The sequence below is a fragment of the Gnatocerus cornutus genome, unplaced genomic scaffold (assembly GCF_029298725.1).
Source record: "Gnatocerus cornutus isolate USDA-ARS CGAHR unplaced genomic scaffold, icGnaCorn1.1 ctg00000023.1, whole genome shotgun sequence".
In the NCBI taxonomy this organism is placed as follows: Eukaryota; Metazoa; Arthropoda; class Insecta; order Coleoptera; family Tenebrionidae; genus Gnatocerus; species Gnatocerus cornutus.
Window position 1 is genome coordinate 1,665,791 of NW_028275375.1, and position 16,704 is coordinate 1,682,494.

At 31.7% G+C, this 16,704-nt stretch overlaps 1 protein-coding gene across 2 annotated transcripts in view; it reads left to right on the top strand.

The window, feature by feature from the left end:
• The window catches only part of LOC148166291 (uncharacterized), a 130,421-nt gene that overhangs the window by 76,202 nt on the left and 37,515 nt on the right, over positions 1-16,704 (top strand). For both annotated transcript variants that reach the window (XM_088048596.1, XM_088048597.1), the window contains exon 2: positions 9,061-9,132. In XM_088048596.1, coding sequence (XP_087904722.1) covers positions 9,061-9,132 — 72 coding nt within the window. The remainder of the gene's footprint in view (positions 1-9,060; positions 9,133-16,704) is intronic.

A 16,704-nucleotide genomic window follows, 5' to 3' on the forward strand; every position in this document is an offset into this window, starting at 1 on the left:
CGGTTTGTCGACTATCCCATGAAAATATTTGCCCGACAGAAATATTTGTTGCGTTAAATTGGGTGCTTTGAAGTCCCGTAAACAGCATTTCCTCGGTGTTTTATTTGAGAGGTTCAAAGGTAGCAAACGGTGGAAACTGTAATGTTTAAAGTTGAGGAAAGCTCAGGAAGGATCGCACATTATTTTTCATGAAGCTTTCTGACCCAGTAACGTCCCAAAGTCGTGGTAACTCAAATCGATTGCGTGGGCGTAATCTAAACGCTCCAATTTGCAAAGATCACTATAAAAGCGCCCTCATTAATTCTCTCCACACATCATTTATACAGGATGTTTGAAAACCCTTCCGGTCTAATAACTTCCTGAAACCCGAAAAAAATCAACCGGAGATTTTTTGTTTCGAATTTGTTTGTCACCGGAATGTGACAGCAATTTAATAAACGACATCTGGCGCAGTACGTGAACATTTTCGACCGTTTTTTACAAGGAACCATATCGCAGGCATGCCAAATTGAGCCGTCGCGTCGGCCGGGGAATTCCTCAAATGTTTCAATCTGCGGTGACTTGGTTTATGGGAGCAGAGGTCATCATGTCCACGATTTGTAATTAAAAATCTCGGAATTTATTAGTTGAAAGTTCGGACAGCCCAGATAAGCCTCGTATCTCATATTTTCTCATCAAGGAAATCTCGTTACTTGTAAAAAAAGAACGAGTGGGTAATGCAGTTTCCCGGTGAAATTGCACACTTAGCCGGCGAAGGCGGAAAGCTCCAAGCATTTTAGAATATCCTTTTATGCTAACAAAGGCCAAAACAAATCAAACAACATTGGCGGACCCAAAAAACTTGTTGTTGCAAGGTTGCCGCGACAATAGTAAAATGAGATTCTATTGACAAACGCTTTGGGTGGATTCGTGAGCTTGACAAATTAAAGAAGCTATATATACAAATATTTAAGTGACATGTGACTGCTTTTCCGCCAATCAAATTACACCCATTGAACCGGTAGGCGTGCGTATCGAACCAAGGGCACCCTAAATTTAATTCCCTCGAAATTAGAAATTATCAACACCGGATTTTGGCGGAGTGCACGAAATCCGTCTTTCGGATTATTTTCAGACTCTCCCCGTGAGACACTTCTTTTATTGTCGCCCATAAAATTTTAAATCATCTAGAGGCCAATTTTTAACCAGGTCGCTTTGCCCATTTATTACGGAACAAAAAATCTTTTGCGACGCTTTCGCATTTTATACGACCAGATTATTATCCTTGCAGAGTTTATGCAACATGCTTTCATGAGCACGGATTACTCAGCTGTCATTATAGTTAAAAATGCGCAACTGCGAATCCGGAAAACTGAGATTCGTCATAAATCTGTCGTGGTTTTATTGGTGCAGATGGTCAATGCGATCCCGCCTACATTTTCGATAATCTGCTTTTGTTTAAAGCTTTGGGAGGCGTAACTTTGGTAATTTGCAATGATGGGTTACTCAATAAATTTTTTAGGCAGGGACGCCGACCAGAACATGGGAAAACTTTACGAGCGGGCTTGGTCGTAAATGCACTTTGTAAATCTTTCGGTTGGAGATCTCTTTATCATGTTGTATTGTTGGTACAATCAGCCAGTCAAAACGAGAGTTATTGGCGGTGGTAATGTAAAGTTATGAAGAAGTCACAGCCTTCGTGGAACGCTTTTATTTACCTGATTTGCCAGAGGGCCAAAATTTTGTTTTTCTGACCGCCTCCTGTAAACTATTTATTATCAGACGATAGCTGATGAGCTGCTCTTTCGATTGGTGTTTAACTCAAAGGCATTAAACGTCGTTTTCACATTGAAAAAGTTCCTTAAAAATTACCCCAAAAAATCCTCCAGAAAACCTTTAATTTTACGCAGAATTTCTCGCTGAATTCAAATATGTGCTTAAAATTTTGATAGGTCAACAAATAAATAACTTAGCTATGGACAATCAAATTTTCAAATTTTTATCCAGATGCCAAATTTCAAAATTTTTGGGCAGACGCGACGGATTTTATAATTTTTTAGATGAGTACAAATTGCATACATTTTTGATTAAGTGTTGTAATTTTAACGCCACTGCAATTAAAATTTGGGAAATTAATTATTTGGGGCTCCTTATTAACTGTGTTAAATTGCAAAATTTTAGGTCAAACAGGACAAATTTTGTAATTTTTATTCTCAAGTTAGGTCGAAATTTTCCAAAAATTTGTATTAAGGCTTGTAACTTTAGTAATTTTAAAGCCACAATAATCAAATTTGGGGAAATTACTATGTTAGACTTGCTTAATAGTTGTGCCAAGTTTCAAAATCATAGAATAGAAGCGACAGATTTTAGAAATTTTTATTTTTTAGATGAGCCAAAAACTACGTACATTTTGTATTCAGGGTCGTAATTCTGGAAATCTGAACGCCACTGCAATCAAAATTTGGGAAATTAATTATTTGGGACTCCTTATTAACTGTGTTAAATTGCAAAATTTTAGGTCAAACAGGACAAATTTTGTAATTTTTATTCTCAAGTTAGGTCGAAATTTTCCAAAAATTTTTATTAAGGCTTGTAACTTTAGTAATTTTAAAGTCACAATAATCAAATTTGGGGAAATTACTATGTTAGACTTGCTTAATAGTTGTGCCAAGTTTCAAAATCATAGAATAGAAGCGACAGATTTTAGAAATTTTTATTCTTTAGATGAGCCAAAAACTACGTACATTTTGTATTCAGGGTCGTAATTCTGGAAATCTGAACGCCACTGCAATCAAAATTTGGGAAATTAATTATTTGGGACTCCTTATTAACTGTGTTAAATTGCAAAATTTTAGGTCAAACAGGACAAATTTTGTAATTTTTATTCTCAAGTTAGGTCGAAATTTTCCAAAAATTTGTATTAAGGCTTGTAACTTTAGTAATTTTAAAGCCACAATAATCAAATTTAGGGAAATTACTATGTTAGACTTGCTTAATAGTTGTGCTAAGTTTCAAAATCATAAAATAAAAGCGACAGATTTTAGAAATTTTTATTCTTTAGATGAGCCAAAAACTACGTAAATTTTTTACTTAGGGTCGTAATTCTGGAAATCTGAACGCCACTGCAATCAAAATTGGGGAAATTAATTATTTGGGACTCCTTATTAACTGTGTTAAATTGCAAAATTTTAGGTCAAACAGGACAAATTTTGTAATTTTTATTCTCAAGTTAGGTCGAAATTTTCCAAAAATTTGTATTAAGGCTTGTAACTTTAGTAATTTTAAAGCCACAATAATCAAATTTAGGGAAATTACTATGTTAGACTTGCTTAATAGTTGTGCTAAGTTTCAAAATCATAAAATAAAAGCGACAGATTTTAGAAATTTTTATTCTTTAGATGAGCCAAAAACTACGTAAATTTTTTACTTAGGGTCGTAATTCTGGAAATCTGAACGCCACTGCAATCAAAATTGGGGAAATTAATTATTTGGGACTCCTTATTAACTGTGTTAAATTGCAAAATTTTAGGTCAAACAAGACAAATTTTGTAATTTTTATTCTCAAGTTAGGTCGAAATTTTCCAAAAATTTGTATTAAGGCTTGTAACTTTAGTAATTTTAAAGCCACAATAATCAAATTTGGGGAAATTACTATGTTAGACTTGCTTAATAGTTGTGCTAAGTTTCAAAATCATAAAATAAAAGCGACAGATTTTAGAAATTTTTATTCTTTAGATGAGCCAAAAACTACGTAAATTTTTTACTTAGGGTCGTAATTCTGGAAATCTGAACGCCACTGCAATCAAAATTGGGGAAATTAATTATTTGGGACTCCTTATTAACTGTGTTAAATTGCAAAATTTTAGGTCAAACAGGACAAATTTTGTAATTTTTATTCTCAAGTTAGGTCGAAATTTTCCAAAAATTTGTATTAAGGCTTGTAACTTTAGTAATTTTAAAGCCACAATAATCAAATTTAGGGAAATTACTATGTTAGACTTGCTTAATAGTTGTGCTAAGTTTCAAAATCATAAAATAAAAGCGACAGATTTTAGAAATTTTTATTCTTTAGATGAGCCAAAAACTACGTAAATTTTTTACTTAGGGTCGTAATTCTGGAAATCTGAACGCCACTGCAATCAAACTTGGGGAAATTAATTATTTGGGACTCCTTATTAACTGTGTTAAATTGCAAAATTTTAGGTCAAACAAGACAAATTTTGTAATTTTTATTCTCAAGTTAGGTCGAAATTTTCCAAAAATTTGTATTAAGGCTTGTAACTTTAGTAATTTTAAAGCCACAATAATCAAATTTAGGGAAATTACTATGTTAGACTTGCTTAATAGTTGTGCCAAGTTTCAAAATCATAGAATAGAAGCGACAGATTTTAGAAATTTTTATTCTTTAGATGAGCCAAAAACTACGTACATTTTGTATTCAGGGTCGTAATTCTGGAAATCTGAACGCCACTGCAATCAAAATTTGGGAAATTAGTTGCTTAGGGCTCATTATTTACTGAGTTAAATTGCAAAACTGTAAGTCAAACGAGTTAAATTAAAAAAAAAATATTCTGAAAATAAGTCGAAATTTTCCAAAAAAATTACTTCAGGCTTGAAAACCTGGTAATTTAACGTTACTGTAACCAAATTTGGGGAAATTCTTAACATAGACTTGCTTACTAGATGTGCTGAATTTCAAAATTATAGCGCAGAAGCAACTAATTTTAGAAATTTTTATTCTTTAGTTGAGTCAAAAATTTCGTACTTTTTTTTATTAAGGGTTGTAATTCTGGTAATGTTAACGCCACTCCAACCAAAATTAGGGAAATTAATTATTTAACGCTTCTTATTTAACTGAGTTAAATTACAAAATTTTGGGTCAAACGAGATAAATTTCAACTTTTATTCTGAAGAGAAGCCGAAATTTTCATTTTTTTTATTAAGAGTTGTAATTCTGGTAATTTGAAACCCACTGCAATCAAAATTGGAGAGATTAGTTATTCGAAGCTCCTTATTAACTGAGTTAAATTGCAGAATTTTAGGTCAAACAAGAAAAATTTTGTAATTTTTATTCTGAAGATAAGTCGAAATTTTCCAAAAATTTTTACTAAGGCTTGTAACTTTGGTAATTTTAAAGCCACAATAATCAAATTTGGGGAAATTACTATCTTAGACTTGCTCACTAGTTTTGCCAAATTTCAAAATTATAGAACAGAAGTAGCAGATTTTAGAAATTTTTATTCTTTAGATGAGCTGCCAAAAACTACGTAAATTTTTTATGAAGGGTTGTAATTCTAGTAATTTTAACGTCAATCAAAATTGGGGAGTTTATTTATTTGGAGTCCCTTGTTAACTGAGTTAATTTGTTAAATTTTAGGTTTAACGAGATAATTTTTTTAAATTAAAATAAAACTTCCTTAAAAATTACCCAAAAAAAAAAACCTCTAGAAAACCGATTTCGGTCAATATCTAGTTACTTGTTAAGCACACTTACATTATTGTGGCCCATTTTACGCAGAATTTCTCGCTGAATTCAAAAATCTGTTTGAAATTTTGATACGTTAACAAATAACTGAGCTATGGACAGTCAAATTTTCACGTTTTCGAAAAAAAAAAAAAATTCGATCTAAACAATAAAAAAAATTAATTTTTTTTTTGTTTTTTTGATCGTCCCTCGTAATTTATTTGGCCAATCGATCCGAAATTTGACCAGGCGATAGTTGATGAGCTGCTCTTTCGATTGGTATATAAATTAAAGCCATCAAACGTCGTTTTTGCCCCGAAAAAGTTCCTTGAAGATCAGCTCAAAAAGACGTTTCGGTCAATATCTAGTTTAGTTGCAAGGCAAACTTCCTCTTTTTACGCAGAATTTCACGCTCACTCCGTCAACAAATAACGTTCAATGTTGTTTAAAAATGTGAGCAGTGAATTCCAGCTGGAAAGTCCGCAATTAACGCATTTCCATAAGATGACACTGTGTATACCAGCAGGAGCAACATCAGCGCGTTTGTAGGGAACGCGGGGCGGATATCGGGGAGTCATTTATCATCCCTTTCGGGTCCAGGAACGCTTTGTGTCCTGGCCAAGGACGAATCGTGTAAGGAAGCAAACAGCGGATAGTTCGTTAACCCTGGGACCATCTTATTCGCGGCGAATTATGCGTGCGGCCATCGACGATTATTACGCGCTCCATCTGGCACTATAATAGCCTTATTAATGCACCCTTGCGTTAATCCACAACCTGGATAAGGGTATTGACGGGGAAGTGGCACCGCGTGATGAATTTCCCCTAATATACAGGGTGTACAACTTGCTCGATTAAACGTACAATTTACATTTGCGGTTTCTTACCAAAAGAGAATAAAGTCGTTTGTCAAATCGACTAGAAAAAAGATAATGATACTATTCGAAATGATTTGTTTTATATCATTCGTTGTTCTCCGCGGAGACGATAAATCTCATTGGAAACAAAATTGGTTAATGGTGTGTCGTTAACATCAAAAAGCGACACGAGGAGGCCGAAAATGCCAATTTTGTGTGACGATGCTTGTTACGCAAAGATTTCGAAATTTAACACCGCTGTTGGACCGAACGAGTTGATTTTATCTTTATTTGTTATCCGGGTCTCAAGAACTTCGGCCTCAGCAAAAGAAATCCGGTAATTGTACATCTGAAAAGTAGTTTTGATCTTTATCCAGAGGCGGGTTTTAAGGACAAGGGAAGGAGCCCCAAATCCCCAACTTCACACATTTTTTAATAAAATTCGGGTTATTTTAACGCCATTGCAATCAAAATTGGGGAGATTACTTATTTGGGACTCTTTAGTAACTGTGTTAAATTGCAAAATTTTAGCACAAACGAGATAAATTTTGGAATTTTTTATTCTAAAGATAAGCTAAAATTTTCCAATTTTTTTAATAAGGCTCTTAAGGGTTGTAACTCTAATAATCTTAACACTACAGTAATCAAATTTAGGGAGATTATTAATCTACACTTGCTTACTAATTGTCCCAAATTTCAAAATTTTAGAAAAAAAGCGACTGATTTTAGAAATTTTTATATTTTATATGAGTTAAAAACTGCATAATTTTTTTATTAAGGGTTGTAATTCTAGTAATTTTAACGCCATTGCAATCAAAATTGAAGCGATTACTTATTTGGGACTCCTTACTAACTGTGTTAAATTGCAAAATTTTAGGTCAAACAAGATAAATTTTGGAATTTTTTATTCTGAAGAGAAGCTAAAATTTTCCAAATTTTTTTATTAAGGCCCTTAAGGGTTGTATCTCTAATAATTTTAACACTACAGCAATCAAATTTGGGTAGATTATTAATCTAAACTTGCTTACTAATTGTCCCAAATTTCAAAATTTTAGATCAAAAGCGAGTGATTTTAGAAATTTTTAATCCTTAGATAAGCCAAAAACTACGTAATTTTTTTATTATGTGTTAGAATTCTGGTAATTTTAACGCCATTGTAATCAAGATTAGGAAGTTTACTGATTTGGAGCTCCTTGTTAATTGAGTTAAATCGTAAAATTCTAACGAGATAAATTTTGGATTTTTTTATTCTAAAGATAAGCCAAAATTTTTCAAATTTTTTTATTAAGGCTTGTAACTTTGGTAATTTTAAAGCAAATTTGCAACCGTTGCCAAGGTATGAGCAATGTGATTGGCGTTGCTATGTTGCAAATGGGATTTGCAATAACGCAAGTCACACTTGAAATCAACCCCTTAGACTTCCTTTATAGTTATGCTAAATTTCAAAATTATAAAGGAAAAGCGACTGATTTTAGAAATTTTTATTCTTTAGGTGAGCCCAAAACTACGTAAATTTTTTATTAAGGGTTGTAATTCTGGTAATTTTAACGCCACTCCAATCAAAATTTGGGAAATTAGTTACTTGGCGCTCCTTATTTACTGAGTTAAATTGCAAAATTTTAGGTCAAACAAGAGAAATTTAAAAAAAATAAATATTATGAAGATAAGTCGAAATTTTCCAAAAATTATTCTTAAAATTTGTAACTCTGGTAATTTTAACGCTACGATAATCAAATTTGGGGAGATTATTAACTTAGACTTGTTTACTAAGTTTGCCAAATTTCAAAATTTTAGGGCCACAACAATGAAATTTGTGGAGGTTACTAACTTAGCCTTAGTAGTTACTATTTGTGCTAAATTTCAAAGTAATAAAGCAGAGTTGACCGATTTTAGAAAATTTTATTTTGCAGCCTAGAAAAGAGTTTTGAAATTCGTCTCCTTTTTTAGAATGCGACTTTAATCCGCCTCTGTGCAGACGCTGTACTAATTCTAACATACAGCGTCGACAATAAAATTCATAACTTATGATTAGACGCAGGAAACTCCTCGAAATTTATTCAGAAGCTTTATTAAATCTTTCTCCATTTATGTAAATAAAAGGGAAATGGTGCGTGCGTGTAGCGCAAAACCAACAATGCAGGGACGGGAGGGACTAATCTTTGGAATTTATAACCGCTTCCTTCTCTAGATTCTTGCGAGCAACCTAATTGCGATGGACGTGGACGTCCGCGGGCTGTAAATAAAAGAATAAAATCACACAGTAAAACAACACAAAAGAGACGTAATTAATTATCAGTTATTGAATTAACCGTCAACAATGAATGAAACCGAGTAATGTGATTTAAAGCCCAACTAGGCCATTAGTTTTGTCCGCGAAGAGAAAGTGTCCATTGAGGACATTGAATAATAATCTGCACCGTCGTCAATTTCTCCGCCGAAAAATGATCTCACAAGTGGACCAAATTTCCTCGAATATGACGATTGCAGTAAAATTTCCACGGATTAACTTCGAGTAAGCCAGAGGCCGTCTCTGAATTAGCAAACGTCTCAATTTATTATGTAAATACTCCAATAAATCCCGGCATTATCTCACTGGATTCCTCATAGGACAATTAACCGAAACTGCAACACGTGATTGGAATTGCGGATTTGCCTTGGAATTCATATTGCATGTTCACTACGCGAGTTTTGCATTTTTATCGGCGATGCAAACACGAGGTGCATTTAATTCAATATTTTCACTTTGAATTTTTTTTTCAGGGACTTGACGAGCAACAATATTACGTCCCTCAACGAAACGTCGCTGTCGCACTACACACACTTGGAGGAACTGTAAGTTTTTGCTATCTTAGTGTTTGTGCCATTTCGGGGGCACTCACCCCTACAGACTACCCCGTTATGGTCATATCTCAGACACATTACTAACAAGCACTCTTTATCGTTCGATCGTTTTGAATCCACCCCCGGAAGCGGCAAACATTTTTATTGCCCGTCCTTGAAGGATACACAGATTCCCAAGGATTCTGTTGTTGGGGGAGGAAAATAACGCTGCTAGCAGGAGGCATTTTAATACGAAAATTATTTCATTTATTTATTTATTTATTTATTTTATTTAACATGTCCTATATCTCGTTTTTACAGTTAGTTTTTTTGGTTCGTCCGGCAAATAAAATTTTCTAAAAACTGTCTCGTTTGATCTACAACTCTCTAATTTGAGGGAGGTGATTAACTTGATTATACTAGTAAAATCTCTAAATTTCATTGGTACAGCGTGAAAATTACCAGAATTACAAATTTTTATTTAAAAAAATGGGAATTTTCAGTTCATTTCTAAAATAAAAATCTCTAAAAACTGTCTTCTTTGGTCTACAATTTTCTAATTTGGCGGAGGCGATAATCGTCTTCAAACTAGTGAAATCTTCAAATTTCTTAGTCACAGCGTAAACATTGCCAGAATTACAAATTTTTATTAAAAAAAATGGGAATTTTTGTTTCCTTTAAAAAATAAAAATTTGTAAAGTCTGTCTCCTTTGGTCTACAACTTTCTATTTTGGGGGAGGCAATAAACGTGTTCAAACTAGTAAAATCCCCAAATTTCATTCTCACAGTGTGAAAATTACCAGAATTACAAATTTTATTTAAAGAAAATGGGAATTTTTAGTGCGTTTGCAAAATAAAAATTTCTAAAACTTGTCTCCTTTGGTCTACAACTTTTTAATTTCGAGGAGGTGATAAACGTATCTAAACTAGTAAATTCTCCAAATTTCATTGCCGCAGGGTAAAAATTACCAAAATTACAAATTTTTACTTGAAAAAAATGGGAATTTTTGGTTCTTTTAGAAAACAAAAATTTCTAAAATCTGTCTCCTTTGGTCAACAACTTTTTATTTTGGGGGAGGCGATAAACGTGTCCAAACTAGTAAAATCCCCAAATTTTATTGTCACAGCGTAAAAATTACCAGAATTACAAATTTTTATTTAAAGAAAATTGGAAATTTTTATGCGTTTGCAAAATAAAAATTTCTAAAAACTGTCTTCTTTGGTCTACAACGTTCTAATTTTGAGGAGATGATAAACGTATCTAAACTAGCAAATTCTCCAAAATTTATTGCCACAGCGTTAAAATTACCAGAATTACAAATTTTTACTTTAAAAAAATGGGAATTTTTGTGCCTTCAGAAAACAAAAATTTCTAAAATTTGTCTCCTTTGGTCTACAACTTTCTATTTTAGGGGAGGCGATAAACGTATCCAAACTAGTAAATTCTCTAAATTTTATTGCCGCAGGGTTAAAATTACCAGAATTACAAATTTTTACTTGAAAAAAATGGGAATTTTTGGTTCTTCTAGAAAACAAAAATTTCTAAAATCTGTCTCCTTTGGTCAACAACTTTTTATTTTGGGGGAGACGATAAACGTGTCTAAACTAGTAAAATCCTCAAATTTTATTGTCACAGCGTAAAAATTACCAGAATTACAAATTTTTATTTAAAGAAAATTGGAAATTTTTATGCGCTTGCTAAATAAAAATTTCTAAAAACTGTCTTCTTTGGTCTACAACTTTCTATTTTGGGGGAGCTGATAAACGTGTTCAAACTAGTAAAATCCCCAAATTTCATTCTCACAGCGTGAAAATTACCAGAATTACAAATTTTTATTTAAAGAAAATTGGAATTTTTAGTGCGTTTGCAAAATAAAAATTTCTAAAACTTGTCTGCTTTGCTCTACAACTTTCTAATTTAGAGGAGATGATAAACGTAAATAAACTAGTAAATTCTCCAAATTTCATTGCCGCAGGGTAAAAATTACGAGAATTACAAATTTTTACTTGAAAAAATGGGAATTTTTGGTTCTTTTTGAAAACAAAAATTTCTAAAATCTGTCTCCTTTGGTCTACAACTTTTCATTTTGGGGGAGGCGATAAACGTGTTCAAACTAGCAAAATCCCCAAATTTCATAGTCACAGCGTGAAAATTACCAGAATTACAAATTTTTATTTAAAGAAAATGGGAATTTTTAGTGCGTTTGCAAAATAAAAATTTCTAAAACTTGTCTCCTTTGGTCTACAACTTTCTAATTTTGAGGAGGTGATAAACGTATCCAAACTAGTAAATTTCCCAAATTTCATTGCCACAGCGTTAAAATTACCAGAATTACAAATTTTTACTAAAAAAAATGGAAATTTTTGGTTCCTCCAGAAAACAAAAATTTCTAAAATCTGTCTCCTTTGGTCTACAACTTTCTATTTTGGGGGAAGCGATAAACGTGTTTAAGCTAGTAAAATCCCCAAATGTCATTGTCACAGCGTAAAAATTGCCAGAATTACAAATTTTTACTTAAAAAATTGGGAATTTTTGGTTCTTTTAGAAAATAAAAATTCCTAAAAACTGTTTCCTTTGGTCTACGACTTTTTATTTTAATGGAGATAGTAAACGTGTTAAAACTAGTAAAATCCCTAAATTTCATTCTCACAGCGTGAAAATTACCAGAATTACATATTTTTATTTAAAGAAAATTGGAATTTTTAGTGCGTTTGCAAAATAAAAATTTCTAAAACTTGTCTCCTTTGGTCTACAACTTTCTAATTTTGAGGAGGTGATAAACGTATCCAAACTAGTAAATTTCCCAAATTTCATTGCCACAGCGTTAAAATTACCAGAATTACAAATTTTTACTTAAAAAAAATGGAAATTTTTGGTTCCTCCAGAAAACAAAAATTTCTAAAATCTGTCTCCTTTGGTCTACAACTTTCTATTTTGGGGGAAGCGATAAACGTGTTTAAGCTAGTAAAATCCCCAAATGTCATTGTCACAGCGTGAAAATTACTAGAATTACAAATTTTCATTTATAGAAAATGGGAATTTTTAGTGCGTTTGCAAAATAAAAATTTCTAAAACTTGTCTCCTTTGGTCTACAACTTTCTAATTTTGAGGAGGTGATAAACGTATCCAAACTAGTAAATTCTCCAAATTTTATTGCCGCAGGGTAAAAATTACCAGAATTACAAATTTTTATTTAAAGAAAATTGTAATTTTTAGTGCGTTTGCAAAAAAAAAATTCTAAAACTGTCTTTTTTGATCTACAATTTTCTAATTTGGTGGAAATTATAATCGTGTTCAAAAACTAGTGAAATCCCCGAATTTCATTGTTACAGCGCGAACATTACTAGAATTACAGATTTTTATTCAAAAAAATGGGAATTTTTGGTTCCTTTAGAAAATAAAAAATTTTAATAACTGTATCCTCTGATCTACAACTTTAAAATTTGAAAGAGATTATAAACATGTTTAAACAAGTAAAGTCCCCAAATTTGAAACTCACAGCGTGAAAATTACCAGAGTTACAAATTTTTATTTATTTATTTTTTTTGAATTAAAACGGTCAACGGAAGACCAATATTTCGCCAACTTTTTCCAGTAGTTTTGTCCAAAAATAGCAAAACGGTGTAAAAACAGAATACTTCTCGTACAACTTCATTAGTCCCGATAAGAAATCGTTAAATGGCCCGCGAATATCCGTAAAAACACAATCGTAAAAAACCAGTCATTGAATCCGGCCGAAAAAAGCCACTGCTCTGTTTTTAATTAAAAGCGAAAGCTCTCAACTCCGAAAATATTTCTAATTATTCTCTTCTCGGATTTTTGTCATAATGTCGTGCGAGACCAGAAGATGCAAATGAGCCGATTTGTACACTAGGTAGATAAAACTGCACAAAGCCTTCCTTTATGCAAAACTTACGGCTGTTCCTAATCTCACACACCTTACATAACTTCATTCTGCTACCTTGGATTTAATTAACTTCACTTTCGGATTTTTCTCTCTTCCTGCAAAAAACGCATCCGCTGTCTAGACCAATTCACTTATTGCAGTTCCGAGATAAACAGTTCCGATTAATGACCGCCATCGGTTTTAGTCCTGTTGCACGCCAATTTTGACTTACATTCTTCTTTCTGATTTATGGGCTTTCGATACGTTGCAAGAATGCACTCCTGATAAGGCGAGACATTTGTTGGACGAATCTAAATGGCCGCGATTTGCATAACTAGGACTAGTTTACAGCGGTTTTGTGCCAGGAAGATGGGTAGCCTGTCTATCAGATCTTTTTGGGGCAAAAGTTTGAGATTTCTGCGCTCAAAATGGTAAAACTAGAACAAAAACTCAATTTACGATACGTTTTTAAAGTTAACAATATTCACCAGGCGGCTGTAAATAACTCGAGTATTTATATCAGAACAGATGCGAAATGGCTGTTTTTTATATTCCGTGACGTTGTAAAAATTAATTGCGGATTAGTCCATCACTTTTCTATTGCTCTGACGATGGGAGTTCATTTTATTGTCGACGGCAAACACGTTCGTTGACCCAGAAAGTGAAAATTAAACGAAGTGATGATAGTTTTTATTACGTGATTAATGGAAAACTACTGCAAGTGCGAAAATGTATTTGTGATCTGAGCTTTACAGGGTTTTTATAAAAGAATATAGCGGTAAAATTATGTACAGCACTCGTGCCGAAACCTTACAGCAAAACTCGCTCACATGCAGTTGCAATGAGTTCAGAAACAGAGCGGAAAATTTTTTAACCATCAATTTTCTCGTGCTTTTTTACATAAAAATGAGTTCCTAACTCAAATTCGAAAAAATTTTTAGCTCATTTAGTCGGCCAAAAACGAAAAATTCTAAAATGAGTAAATTTTCTTTAAAATTTTTGGAATTTTGCAGTTTAAGAACTCTTAAAATGTAGTAAAACTGCCAAATTTTACAGAATTTAATATGAAAAAGTGCAATTTTTTGAGTTGACCAAAAACGAAAAATTCTAAAATGAGTAAATTTTATCTAAAAATTTTGGAATTTAGGACAGTTCAAGAACTCTTAAAAAACAATAAAACTGCCAAATTTTACTGAATTTTCTTTAAAATTACCAAAGTTACAGAATTTTATATGAAAAAGTGCAATTTTTGAGTCGGCCAAAAACGAAAAATTCTAAAATGAGTAAATTTTGTCCAAAAATTTTGGAATTTAGCACAGTTCAACGACTCTTAAAAGTAGTCATACAGCAAAATTTTACTGATTTATCTTTAAAATTACTAAAGTTCCAGAATTTTATAAGAAAAAAATGCAATTTCTGAGTCGGCCAAAAACGAAAAATTCTAAAATGAGTAAATTTTGTCCAAAAATTTTGGAATTGAGCACAGTTCAACAACTCTTAAAAAGTAATCATACAGCTAAATTTTACTGATTTACCTGTAAAATTACTAAAGTTCCAGAATTTTATATGAAAAAATGCAATTTCTGAGTCGGCCAAAAACGAAAAATTCTAAAATGAGTAAATTTTGTCCAAAAATTTTGAAATTTAGCACAGTTTTATGACTTTTAAAAAGTAGTCAAACCACCAAATTTTACTGATTTACCTTTAAAATTAAGAAAGTTACTGAATTATATATGAAAAAGTGGAATTTTTGAAGTCGACCAAAAACGAAAAATTCTAGAATAAGTAAATTTGCTTCAAAAATTGTGGAATTCAACACAATTCAACAACTCTTAAAAAGCAGTCATACAGCTAAATTTTACTGATTTGCTTTTAAAATTACTAAAGTTCCTGAATTTTATATGAAAAAGTGCAATTTTTTGAGTCGACCAAAAACGAAAAATTCTAAAATGAATAAATTGTGTCCAAAAATTTTGTAATTTAGCACAGTTTAAGAACTTTTAAAAAGCAATAAAACCCCCACATTTTACTGATTTATCTTCACAATTCCCAAAGTTACTGAATTTTATATAAAAAAGTGCAATTTTTTGAGTCGGCTTAAAACGAAAAATTATAAAATGAGTAAATTTTGTTAAAAAATTTTGAAATTTAGCACAGTATTATGACTTTTAAAAAGTAGTCAAACCACCAAATTTTACTGATTTACCTTTAAAATTAAGAAAGTTACTGAATTTTATATGAAAAAGTGCAATTTTTTGAGTCGACCAAAACCGAAAAATTCTAAAATGAATAAATTGTGTTCAAAAATTTTGTAATTTAGCACAATTTAAGAACTTTTAAAAAGCAATAAAACTACCAAATTTTACTGGTTTTTCTTCAATATTACCAAAGTTACTGAATTTTATATGAAAAAGTGCAATTTTTTGAGTCGGCTTAAAACGAAAAATTATAAAATGAGTAAATTTTGTCCAAAAATTTTAGAATTTAGCACAGTTTTATGACTCTTAAAAATTAGTCAAACTACCAGATTTTACTGATTTACCTTTAAAATTAAGAAAGTTACTGAATTATACAGTATGTCCCCGGATTGAGTTCACAAGAGGAAAAAAAACGTTATTTTTTATTTTACAGAAAAATGACAAAGGAATAATATTTTTTGCTTAATTTAAAATAAATAAATCTTTAATTAAAACTTTATTATCAAGCTGTGTTCTGGAAATCGAAAAAAACAAAAAATAACGAAGAACTTTTTAGTTTTAATTTAGCAAAAAATGTCAAAGGAATGAAATTTGTTCCTTAACTCAAACCAATTTCTACTATTTGATTGACCCATTACCTGTTTTAGCACATAGTTCAATTCTAACTCGCAATTTTTTCGACTGTTTCGAATTTTCTCAATTATTTTTAAGGATGCAATTACATTTTTTTCCAATTTTTAAATATTTACACATTATTAGGAAAATTTTTCTTTAATCTTTAACGCACTATTTGATTTTGTGAATCAAGCCTGCTATTATTTGAATACGATTACAAAATTTAGTAAATAAAAATAATGAAAAAATTAATTTTAAGAGTACAAACTAATAATTTTGAAATTTTAATTGCAGATTTATCTGTTTTGAAATAAGCAAAAAATGTTATTCCTTTGTCATTTTTTTGTAAAATGAAAAATAAACTTTTTTTCCCTCTTGTGACTCAATCCGGGGACATACTGTATATGAAAAAGTGAAATTTTTGAAGTCGACCAAAAACGAAAAATTCTAGATTAAGTAAATTTGCTTCAAAAATTGTGGAATTCGGCACAATTCAACAACTCTTAAAAAGCAGTCATACAGCTAAATTTTACGGATTTACCTTTAAAATTACCAAAGTTACCGAATTTTATAGAAAATATCTCCGAAACTATGACAGATATAAAGATGTCTAGTTTTCCTCATAAATTTTGAAATTCTAGTATAACTACCCCGATGCGATATTTTCGTTCGCAGTCCACCCCCGTACCCCCTGCAAACCGAATTTACTTCAATCAGAACGAAGCAATAATACTCCATCACGTTGTTGAGACCGCACAAACATGTGGAAAGTCCGTTGATAACTTTCTTGAGTGTACCAACATCCTCCGAGCGAATTTTATTTGCGGATGCAGTATTGTAAAGTGTACTTTATCGAGTGGTTTGTATGCAGAGTCTCGTCGACG